The 13,105-nt window shown below is 26.2% G+C and overlaps 1 protein-coding gene across 5 annotated transcripts in view; it reads right to left on the bottom strand.

Annotated features, from left to right (window-relative positions):
* Positions 1-7,138, bottom strand: part of LOC126924174 (oocyte zinc finger protein XlCOF6-like) — a 41,544-nt gene extending 34,406 nt beyond the window's left edge. For 4 of the 5 annotated variants that reach the window (XR_007713443.1, XM_050738391.1, XM_050738401.1 and 1 more), the window contains exons 1-2: positions 6,642-7,137; positions 5,918-6,437 (exon numbers count right to left, since the gene is read on the bottom strand). Coding sequence is in view for 4 of the 5 variants with exons in the window: in XM_050738391.1 (XP_050594348.1) it covers positions 5,918-6,437; positions 6,642-6,764 (643 nt within the window). In the remaining variant the exon portion in view is untranslated. Of the gene's footprint in view, positions 1-5,917; positions 6,438-6,641 lie in introns of all 5 variants that reach the window. The other variant, XM_050738425.1, reaches the window with a different exon arrangement.
* Between the last annotated feature and the right edge of the window lie 5,967 nt (positions 7,139-13,105).

Genomic DNA, 13,105 nt, shown 5'->3' with positions numbered 1-13,105 from the left:
CAGGAAAATAAATTTGAAAATTTATGATATGCGTATATTCTTAACTAAACATATCCAAACTCTACTTTCTCGAAAATAAAGCCTTAAATAAAAAAATTTTATTCCGCATCTTTTACGTACTTTCGCATGTAGAATTATTTTTTTGTAACCAGTTGATAATTAATCAAATTCAAGCATACCTGACAAATTTTTAAACTCGATTTTCTCGAAAACTAACCGCAAACGAAAAAATTTTATTCTATACTTTCTTTTTACTGTTTTATAACAAATCACCTCATATTCGCTTGTACATGTTATTTGACCGATCTCTACATACATGATAGATTCTATCAGGATATCTGCGACATTTTCAATATTTGCGATTCTGTAAGAAGATATTAAGCATAGATGCTAGTAAAAGAAAACTGTGGCAAAAATTTTTATGTAATCCTTTGTTTTCATATTTCATGCGATACGTTAAAACCGAAAAGCCAGTTACATTATTATAGTAATGTTTTATAAAATTATTTTAACTTAAAAACTATGTTTATTGATGATTCTTTAATCAATTTAAATACTATTTATCATATAAATTCTCAACTCTTTTTCCAATCCTTATTCAATGATGTGGAGACACGCGGTAAATTGAAATAAATAATATACATATACATATAGCTATTATATAACAGATGATAGAAATGCTATTATAAAATGATGTAAAACGTAATGTGGTAAATAATGTATGACATATATGTTTTCGGTATACTCCTGGTTATTCTGTTCCGTTCAATCGGCCACAACTTTATTGAGATGAAAACAATTAGCTACCATTCTTTTATATTCTTAATTCATAATGAGATATTCCAGTAAGTTCAGTTAAAGCGGACACACTACATATGTAAATGATGTAAACATTATAGATATATATGTATACTTTTTTTAATTAATGCTGGATAATTGATAATTATTTCCTCGTGACTACTAATATTATGAGAAAATATTCTGAACAAAAGTTAATCAATACTCAGTTGGAAATAAATTACGGTAATAAAGATTATCAAGAAAAATTTATTCAATAAAAATTCAAATTTGACTAAGTAACATCGAAACGAATACACAATATCATACACAGTTGCCTTTCTCCAATTAAAAAAATCAGCTTAAAGTATGATAAATTGTTTGTTACATCGATCCGGATATCAGTTTCTATATGTTTCCAATTCACCGTCTTGCGTGATTTCTTTTATGATCACCATATAACATATCAACTTCTTGAAGTTAAAAAAATATTTCATTCCTGTAGTAGATAGACATATTAAGATTCGTTTATATATATTTCCTTATTTCTTTATATTATTATATTTATCTATATTTCCTCTATATCAGACTGACAAGTTCAAAATGCACTTACTATAACAATACGAATATATACCATGAACACGAGACTCAGTTTATAACAAGTATTATCATTTATGTTTAGAAAGCTTACTGGATATTTTCATATTTATATGATTATATTTGATTTACGCATTAATAAGGAAATTTATTATACAGGGTAATAAGGTAATTTATTATACAACAGTGCGATTCAACAAAAAAAAAATAAGATGAAAATATAGAATAGAATTTTTTCATATAACGCTCCGTTTTCGAGAAGATTTAGTATAAATATTTGACAAGTATAACTAAACTTGGCTGATTCTAGACTAAACATGAGTAAGAATTAAACTATAAACCAAAAATGTACAAAAGACTCTTTCCTAACATGCACTGTTTTTGAGAAAAATGAATTTGAAAATGTATCATGCGCGTGTATCAGTACCAGTATTTAATTGAACATATTCAAATTTTATTTGTTTGAAAATAAGGCCTTAAACGTTTTTGACTTATCTTCGTACGTATAATAACCACCTGCTGATGTTTGATAAATTTTCAAAAAAATTTTCTCTATTCTCAACTTATCTGTTTGGAAAGAACTACCCTGTATCCACTAAAACTACTCACTAGTTGCTGATCAACATGTATTTTAAGTTGATTTTATTAAGAAATTATTGGAAAACAGCAACTGTTTATGACATCGCTGAATTTGTGTAAGTGTCAATTTTGACACTGCATAAAAAGCAATATATTGTCATTTAAGAATGTCATGATGATCTTGATTTTTTATTCAATACAACATTTTTTTTAATATTATTATTGCAGTTTTTGAAGCTAATGAATTAGCCGTCAGATTAGCGGAAATGCTTGAAAAATTGTGCCAACCATGACAGAGAACAGACTGTATACTTTCGGATGAACCAACCATTTATTTATTTGATCATAAATCATAAGTCTGACACATAGGAGTCGATTAGACAGAAGTCTACTACAAGACAAAAAAGTAAGGACTTTTAACATTTTTAGATCATTCTTTTCTAAGAATATTATTTGAAAATCTTATTTCAAGAAATTCTTATTTAATGAATATTATTTGAAATTACTTGAAAATCTCTATATATGACTTCTATGTAAAATATTTTTCTCATCATTATATTAAATATATCAAATAATATTTGTGTAGTTATGACTGAAAACAGATATTCATAATAAGAATAAATTGTCTTTATATATTCATTTAATTTCAAAATAAATTATAAAAATTAAATTAATATTTTTAACGTTTTTTAACAGTACATTTATTAATAATTATACTGTTTTATATATCAAGAAACAATACATGCAGGCCAATCAGATTATATATATAAAATTCGCAAAACGATTTTCGTTGTGTACTTTATGCTAATGTTGTTTTGATATTCATCTCTTTAAGTTATTTGCATCTATTAACAAAATAACATAAACGATAGATTTAAGGTGGTTTCATAAGAAATCTAAAGATCGCATGTTACCCAAACACCTTTTAATAATTGCAAAATTACGAGCTGGAGCTCGGTCTTAATGAAAATACATATCCGTGGTGACGAATAACGTTTTCCAATAATCTTAAAAATGTATATATAAAGTTCAGGTTATTTTCACTTAAAGTATTGTTGTAAAGATGAACGCCTAATAATATGCTAGTGATTATACCGCATCATACATTAACACGAAATTAAATTAAAAAATTTATTTCTCTTTTTTGCATTGAATTCTGCATATCTGTATGGTATACGTAATAGTTTAGTACTGTATCAGTATTACCATTTGATTTAATGACTTCTATCCAATGTATTTTTTATAAACATAGAAACCATTGCTATTATTTATTAATATTCATTTGCGAAACTTGTAGGGTTAGTATAAATATTGATACTATTTCCAATGTTTACATTTCGTCCCTTCGGTTCACTGTTTTATCTGCAGTTTGTAAATCGAAAAAATTGAGTTGGAAATTTATGAAGTTTAAATTGTTTTATGAAGTTAAGATTTAAAAAACTTAAAAGAATATTTGTTGTTTTTTAAATAGAATTTTCATCATATACTCATGGATTTAACCCACTAAGTGAGCTTTACCAAAAATGTTTATACACCCTGCACATTATTCTACGACGTTATAGTTCACTTTCGTTTAATAATTGCGCAATTAAAGACTTAAAACAGATGTATCTATGTAATTCCAAAATTTTATATACAGAATCTATTGAATTATTACATAACGTAGTTATTTTCTGCATTAAAATAAACGGATTTTCTTCAAAATGTAAAAAAAATTGTGTTTATTTTAGTAACTACGTTGCTTTTTCGAATGTATGGTTTCTTCCTACAAATACTTCCATCTTAGTATGGTTTTCGATTGAAATTGCTTACATTAAGATGGAATCTATGTGAATGTTCTTCTGTATATAGTAATGAATTAGTTGTTCTATTCTTATTTGATTTATAATAAATAAATCAAATAAACAATATATCCATTTTATCTTCAGTTACATAATGACACACTGTGTGCAACAATGATTTAATTAGTAAGTAAGACAATAACAAATAATATTTTTAATAACAAACAGAAAATGAATTCAACACAACTGTTACACATTACCTTTTTTTATATGGGTTTTAACTATGAATATTTGCAATATATTAACAATCATACATATAGGTATTGTTCTGGTATTTGTCTAATTTCCATGAATATACAAACAACAATGAAATAATCTGATTATTGATTGGATTACATGTGCAATTAAAAGTGCTTTTTAATACAAAGAATTCTATTCTTAAAATAGAATTTTATAACTTTATCTAATAAATTTAGCGCTACAAAATATTTTATTAATTTTTGTATTTTAATAAACTTGAACTCAATTATGTTGCAGACTATTGGTTTGTTTCAATAATCACCTTCATATAACATAATAATATTATACATACATCAATAATCATTTTATTATGATGTGAAAACCATAAACAATTTAAAAATATATTCCAGCTATCATATTGTAAAATAGTAAAAGCTTATCTTTTTTCATTTTAATCATAAATCTCTCTCTTGTAACCAACTATGAGAAAAATGCTGGGAGTTAAAATGGTGTGAACATCCTGTGTATATATGTATATATTCAAAACTTTTTGGTAAACAATAAATAATTTAAAGGTATTATACGTGTCAAATAGAAATTACACTTCTTTGGTGTCTTTTCACAGAATAGATCAAATATGTATAGTATTATGAACTGTTTTCTTAGAGACTACTGCAAAGAGAAATATTGACTTCACTTGTTTTTACTTCAGTGGATTACATGGGTTCATCATTAATATGTAAATAAACTTTTCCAGAGTAACTATTAGAGTGACTAGTATGGCAGAAGAGGTAGAGGACCTCTAATAAAATGTAACTACTCTGTAATGAATCACACCTAAAATGAGAGGCATTTATCTTAAATGAAATGTGGTATTAATTTTTATTTATCAGAATAATTACTATCCTAATGGAAAGTATTTATTTGAAGCATTCTTTTACATTCTCTATAAATAAAGTCTTATAGTGAAAAATTAAATTGGATTCTAAATATAATTATTAAGCAATTATTTTAACTATTTTGATTCCATTTACAAGCTTCTATTCGCTTGTTCTTCTATTTGCTTTGTAACTGAGAGAATTCTTTGAAAAACTGAATATGAATCAATCATTCTTCTTCATCATCATTTTTTGAAAATGAATAAGGTTTGTCTTGTTTAAATCTTCCAGACAAGTAAACAAACAGTTCTGTTCAATTAATAGGATTATGTAAAGCACAAAGCTTTATATAAACAATGAAGAAAATATGAGGTATGTATGAATGGAAACAAAATAATAACAAAGGAAATATAAACGTAGGAATACATAAGGTATATCTATCAATTACTTCATTAACTGTTCTTAAATGTTCAAACCAGTATTTATGAAAAGCCTACTAATTGTTTACAAGACCAAAGGCATCATTTCAGATATTTAATAGAATGATTCTCAATGTAAAATGTGTTTTGCTTTCCTTTCCTTTTTTCACATAAAATTTTTCTTTAGATAAGCATTTTTTGTCAAAACTTTTTAATTATTAGAATTTATCAGTATGAAAGAAAGTGTTTCAAGTAAATGTTATTCAGTTTAATAAAAACTATCCACAAATGACAAGAAATTAATACTTTATTCTACTTAATATAAATAAGGGCATTCATTTTGTTTCGTTAGTAGACATCCTAAAAAATGCGTTACCATTCTACCATTATCTACCACAATCTATTTAATTAAAAAAAATAATGTTTATATCTGTAAGTTTTCATAAACAGACAATGGTTTTTGAGTATATATTTTAGATCCTTGTAACTTTGGTTATACTTGTATTGATATTAATATTTTTATTAAAATCACCAATATCTACTTTCATTCATTTTACTATAAGCTAATCTATTTATAAGATATTTTAGTCTTTATAGATAGTTTTTATATGTGTATATTACTTACTATTATAATGATTATATTTACCTGTCATATAATTATCTGGAATTTTAATATTTGTTTTCATATCTATATTTTTATGTTCTTTTTTTAAATCAGCACTTATGTATACATCTGGGTCCTCCATTTTTTGACTTTTCCGTTTTAATTTTTTTCTAGTTTGTTTAAGCTGTGTTTTTTTAAATTGAATTTTACATTTTTTTTGTTTCACATTATCTTGAGGTTCTTCATTTTCATATTTTTGACGGTTATCATTTTTATTTTCTTCAATAAAGTAATTACGTGAAGCGTTAGATGTATCATGGATATAATTTGATAAATGACATTCAACAATTCCTTCACCAATTTCTTCCTTTGGAAATGCAATAGTTTTATCAATATAATTTATATTTGATTCTAATGGTTGTGGCTCAACTTTAGGGTCTAGAAGTAATTGTTTTAAAGACACTTGTGCTTGATTGGTTTTCTCAAAAAATTCACTACACTGATTCAATAAAATACAACAATCTATACAAACTGTAAGTGGTAATCCATCATTAGTTAATACCTGTAAGCAGTATTTTAATTTAAATATTACTACAATATACATATATATTCATAGATATAGACATTACTCTAATAATACTAAAATGTAATATCAGATTAAAATTCGAAAGAAATTATATTTCATTAAGACAAACAAAAAAATAGAAAGAATTATTAAATTTATTGCATTAAAAAGAATTATAAAAAAAAAGGAAACTATTTTTACCTGAATTTGTAAACATTTAGCAATTTTAGCTTCTATGGCTAATTTTTGCCCTTCTGCTTCGTAAATTCCAATAAAATTCTCTTTGGTTTCGGCGCAGAGCCGGCAAAGTTCCGACTCTGTCATGATTCACAAACAAAATTCGAGAACAAGTTCCGCAATACAGTACATTGTCAAACAAACAATTAATACAATCACATCATCTCACATTTATATTGTAATATATGATAAATAGAAAATTGTGAACGCCAAAAAGGATAGTGGACATATTGTTTCTTTGCACAAGAAAAACAAGTTATTTTGTAATACACGTACAGAGTTTGTTAGTTTATTACATTTATGGAGAATCATAACAGATTTTTATGAAATAATTTAATCAGTGTGTGTAATAGATTGTTCATTACATTATATATGAATGAAAATACACAGTTGTTTCATTATATTCCTTGAGAAAAAGTACATTTGTATATATAAGCGTGTTTATAGCATTGCTAGGGATTTTAAGGTCGTACCACACGTTGATATATAAAATTTCGATCACTGGTCAATCCTAATATTTTATCTTATAGATTTCTTTCTGATGGCTGTGAATGATACATATTTGTAACAACATTCTAAGCTTATTCTATGTATTTTTATATATTAATAAGATATATAACGTTTTTGCATACCATGTGGGCAATACATATATATAAATACATATAGGTACATATTAACCTTATTTTCTCCATGTAAAAAATATTTTTAATTTTTTTTATGCACTTATAATATATCCTATATGTCTATTAAAGATGTGCGAAATCACTAACAATGATTTGTCACATCGATCGCGATTTTTATATTTTGAATGAATTTACTCATTGTAATCGTAATTCACGACCTTGATTGAATTATTTTTTATGAAATATTGCAATATAGTTTTGCATAAAAATATCTATATGTACTGTAAATTTAAAATAACGTCACGTCTTCTTCATATAACGTAAATTTACTTTATTGAATATTAAAAATAGAAAATAATTCAATTTTCTTCCCTTTGTTTCACTTCATTATTTTAATAAGAATTAATTCTTTGGTAAATGTACAAATAGAACTGAACTTCTCCAATTCTGATGCCTTTTTATACATTGTATTTATATATTAATGCTATATATTATATATTTATATATTATTCATTTATATATTAATTATATTATACATTACTTATATTTATAATATGTAGTGGGAAGTATGATTCTGAACAACTGTTTTCCTAAATATGTTACTGGTGATTGGTCTTAATTTTTAAAATATTTGCAAGAAAACTTGCTGCTATTACAGAAAATTGAGCGTCTGTGGTAGCATATGCATCTACATTAGTTGCCAGCAACCGGATAAAATAACGCGATCGAAATCTTCTGTTTATATATACAAACGAGGGTGGGGTGAACTTGAATATTCAAAATGAAGGTTTGTGCACAACGGTTATATACGAAGCTGTAAAAATCTCTGTATAACTCAATTAAAAATGATTGTCATCAGTGTACATATTGAGTTTGGGTTTGGATAAATATGTTCAATCCAGCCACCGCGAGGCAGTCGGCAACGCTTACATGAAATGATAATAAGTATTCTATTTCGAAAAATAATATCGATTACATATTCACTCATTAATTATGTTTATAATTAATTTCTTATTATTTCATACAAGTGGCGGCCGGACTGAAAAATCTAGTTCAAAGACAAACCAATACAGTGATGATATTCATTTTTAATTGAGTTATAAAATATTTTTTGTAGCCTTGTATATGCAATTGTGTGCGGGCCATTTAAAATCGCCCCACTCTCGTTTATAAACAGAAGATAAGCAGTGGTGGCCGGCAACTGAATTGACGTATGCGCCGCTACAAATACACAACTATAAACAGAATTCACTATAGTGGTACTGACTGTTTTTGTGAATATCTCGGAGAAAAATTTATCTTGAAGGCAATTGATCTCAGGAAAACTTTTTTTTTTAAGTACATGAAATGATCTCAGAAATCAATAGAAACAAATTCCACTAAGGTAGGATGAGAAAGCGAAAGGTAATGCATTTTACAACTAAGCAAAACTGATTATGTCTACACTATAGCCAAGCGCCTGAATGAAAAAAGAGCTTTTCATTTGAACATCAAAATATAAATCTTTCAGAAAGCGTACAAGCTCGGAAGATAAACTGAGATATGCTCATACATTTGTATTATACAAATTATACAAATTTAAGATTTCCCGTTTCGTAAGTTAACAAATTGATTGTGCGGAAGCTAACAAACGGATCAATTCAAAATCTGGCATATTATTTTGGTATGACTAGTACTTACTTATCACAGAGTCTTGATATTCTATAATAATTCTAACTAAAGTTGTAAACGATTTATTAAAAAAACGTTTATTAGCAATGACTTTCTATTGATACGTTTTATGTATGATTAATGGGTCGTAAGACAAAGCAAAATGTAAAAAGAAGTTGTATGTTGTACGTTTAATCGATATTTTGTTTATGACAAAGTGGAGGCAATTTATTTTAAAGTCGCTTATTTTGTTCCGAATCAGATTGTGCGAAAACATTTCTACAATTTATTCCCGAAATCACTTTTTTTAGACTTAATTCGTTTGGATTAAAAGAATTTTGTGTCATTCGGTGTATAGATACAGATAAAAAAAATTGTCATTTTTTATATATCTGTTCTATTCAATGACGTCTCCTCTGCCGTGTTTTTGGATAATATAACTATTTTCAGATAACTATTTTCAAGGAAAAGAAACAACGTTAACTTTGACAGAGACATTTTGAAAACTGACGATTCGATAGTCGGGCTACAACTCAACAGTATCGCTTTGTCGCACGAGTAATCGGCTTCGGTTAACTATATGGATGAACACTGTCGCATTGTGAACCGATATTTGTCATACGACGTTATACGAATATTATCTGCGATAATCAGATTTTTCAGATGTTCTTGTCAAAGTCGGCATTTTTTTTTTTTTTTTTTTTTAGTGAATATAGTTTTGTGTAATATACATATATTATTAATCGACTGCGGATATTTATGTAAATTCATATTTCATGTTTATCAAGACTTGTTTCACCTACTAAATATTACAACACGTGTGCTTTACTTCGTATGTCCGATACATATTTTAATATTACACACATTCTGTCAATTTTTTTACTTCCAAATTTTTCATTAATGTATAAACATTCACAATTTAATTATTAAGAAATACACGGAAAAGAATATCATATAGTAGAACACATAAACGACAGAATAAAATTCTGTGAATTTCATCACCTTTATTCTCATGAGACAATGACAATTTTATGATATTTTAATAAAATGAAATTGTGTAATAACCGAATTTTAACAAATAGAGTTCTTTAAAGTGTCACATGTGTGGGCTGCAGAACAGTCCATTAAAGAAATTGCTGAATGAAGAATTAATGGATTAAGAATACATGACGTTTCACCGTATCATAAAGTCAATCCATCGGCCTCCCTGATATTTATCAGGGATGGTTAAGAATAACCAATCCCAACGAACACTCAATAGAGCACAAACGCGGTAAGGAGTTAATTTATAAAAGTATCCTATAATTAAAAAAAATTTTTAACAAATAATTGAACATAATTAGAACTTAGTCATTAGTTTATATAAATAGATATGAAATAGTAAAAGTTATAATAATTTCATAAGATAAATTAAAATACGAAATAGAACAATAGATTTTTAAATCATTAAAATAGGTTTGTTAGGTAGTTCTGAAATAACATAAACAAAAATTTTTTTAATTATATTGTATTAAATTTGATATGATTTCAAATAAGTATTCGGCTTTAACAATGACTCACCCTGTATATTCCTATGAATGTATATTCCTATGTATATACACAAATATGTGTATCCTGAATGAAAAAATAAAAATAAAGGATAAATGTATGATTTTAGTCAAAAAATGTTTTTTACTGCGTTTGAGACGCAGTGCGATGTTCTTGAGTGCTCGGGATCAGGTCAATGTTTTTAGAATCAGTCATAAAACAGTCATTAAACCCGTATATCCTGTGTGCGATACAGCAAAATAAACTAGTTTTAGTTCCATCAGACTCACATCCGTCGGTTGTACAACGATGCTGTTGTTGACAGGATATCGAATAGTAACTAGCTATTTGCTAGTTTTCAAGATATCTTTGTCTATAGCATTTACTAATTAATTAGATCCAAGTATATTAAATTTGGTATTACTTTGTAGTTTTTCTTTCATATACAAGAAAGACTTTAAAAAGAGATCTACAAATCTCTATAAAAATTGTATACTATAAAAATGAAACGTATCTTATAAAAAACGCTTCATTGAAAAATAAGAGTATGTGCAAATAGTTTTTGTAGCCGCCATCGTCGTTTTTGTACTTAAGAAATTAATAAAATATGACTTCTACTACGGAAGTATACATTCTAGATATTGCGCGTGTGATACGGTAAAGGTTCGAAATTCAAACAATGAGATCGACACATACGACAGTGTCGCATATTGCACGCATTGTAAATTTGAACGCGCTCATAGAACGTGCTTCGTTTGTTGATGTCGTGTTGGTCGATGGAACCACTTGTACTATACAACATTCAGTTAAGACATATATAGGTTAGAAGTATGTACTTACGTTGTAGTCTAATCAGTTCGTCCGTACAATCTTACCTTGGTGTACCTTGGATCATTTTAATGTCTACAACGTACTTTTCATTTAAAGAGCAATAGAATTACAATGGGGAATTATATATCAACTTTTAAGCGATCCTCGCATAGAAAACATTTTTATCTTGGTATTTATGATATGATAATTTGAGTTGTTAAAACAATTTCTAAATTCTGCAGAAATGTTCAATTTTGTAAAATTTTGAGCAAGAAAACCATCTTCACTTTTTCTTTCCGCTTGCTAGCATCTAAGAGTAAACCTAGCAAGATGAAAGTAGAGATTTCGCCCTCCAAAATGATCCCAAATATGATATTGTACGATTTTTTTAAATGAAATTGTAATAGTTCAAAAATTTATAATTTTTCGATGGTAATTTATGATTCACTGATTCGTTTTAATTTTGTTGCTGAGTGTAATATTACTTCACTTTCCAAAACGTTTTTTGTTCCTTTTAACAAATTATTAGAAAGAATAAATAATTCAAACAGTTTTCATCAATAACATTATCTATTTGTGTATATATATGCATGCATATGTTATGTATGTATTATTGGTATATATGTAAGTATATATATATATATAATTACTTATATATCTTTCATTATAATTTTTGTAAGACAATTTAAATGATTTTTAATATTTATGGCAATTCTTCAAATTTCAATCGTATTATTAACACGTTGCGCTTTTTACCGACATATGGTAAACATCCTGGTTTACATCATGACAGCTTAAAATTAAAAATTTTTATTTTTATATTTAATATTTTTTACTTGTGTATATCTTTATAATATAACACAATGATTTTCTCATTTAATGATTTTATCATTATATCTTTTAAATGTGGTAGTACATATAATAGATAATATATAGTATAGATATGTTAAACTTACTGAATCAAAATTATTTTATGAATAACAACTTTATTTCTGCAATTTAAAGAAATATTTAAATAATGCATTAAATAATACATTCTACTATATTCTTAAATAATTCCTCATATTCACAATCAAAGTCGCATTCGGTCAATCGGTATAGCATGCTTTTTGGGTTTTCAGGTCACCTACATTACCTCTTAAAATTATTTTCTAACGGTACCTGTAATGTTCGTTATTATGAAGATAAAGGTATTTTGAAAATTGTAACTAAAAAGAAATGGAAATCTTCCTTATTGATATTCGAATAGATATTTTGAAACTAATTGTACATAATTATTAACTAATCTATCAACATTTGCAATAATAAATTTTTTAGCGAAATTTATTTATAGGGAAAGAAAAAATCATTAAGAAAAAAATAAATCATTAATTTACAAAGGAAAATTCTACAAATATGTTACCTAATAACAATTATATTGTTTCATTGTCAAACATTGAATATAAGAAGAATATTTAGGAAATGTTTATGTTCAAAATATTCTTATGTAACTTAATATTATACATATTTAATATTTAATTCATCAATATGTATATAATATTATACATATTTAATTCATCATGGTTAAAAACTGTTATATAATATATATTTACAATTCGTTTTTGTTTGCATACCAAAAGATATACAATAAATGAAGTGTTTATCAGCATGATTTTAATTATAAATCTTATGTCAAAGCATGTTTATCTGTATTAACTAGCATTTATACAATAATATTAGCAGTATTATAGTTTATGGACATAAAAATGAATAAGAAATATTATTTATATTTTGTTGTAAATATATAATATATTACAATTATATAAGTTAAATTATTGT

Source organism: Bombus affinis, chromosome 2, assembly GCF_024516045.1.
Source record: "Bombus affinis isolate iyBomAffi1 chromosome 2, iyBomAffi1.2, whole genome shotgun sequence".
Lineage (NCBI taxonomy): Eukaryota > Metazoa > Arthropoda > Insecta > Hymenoptera > Apidae > Bombus > Bombus affinis.
The sequence above is the reverse complement of the archived record's forward strand: the minus strand, read 5'-3'. Positions and strand labels throughout refer to the sequence as shown.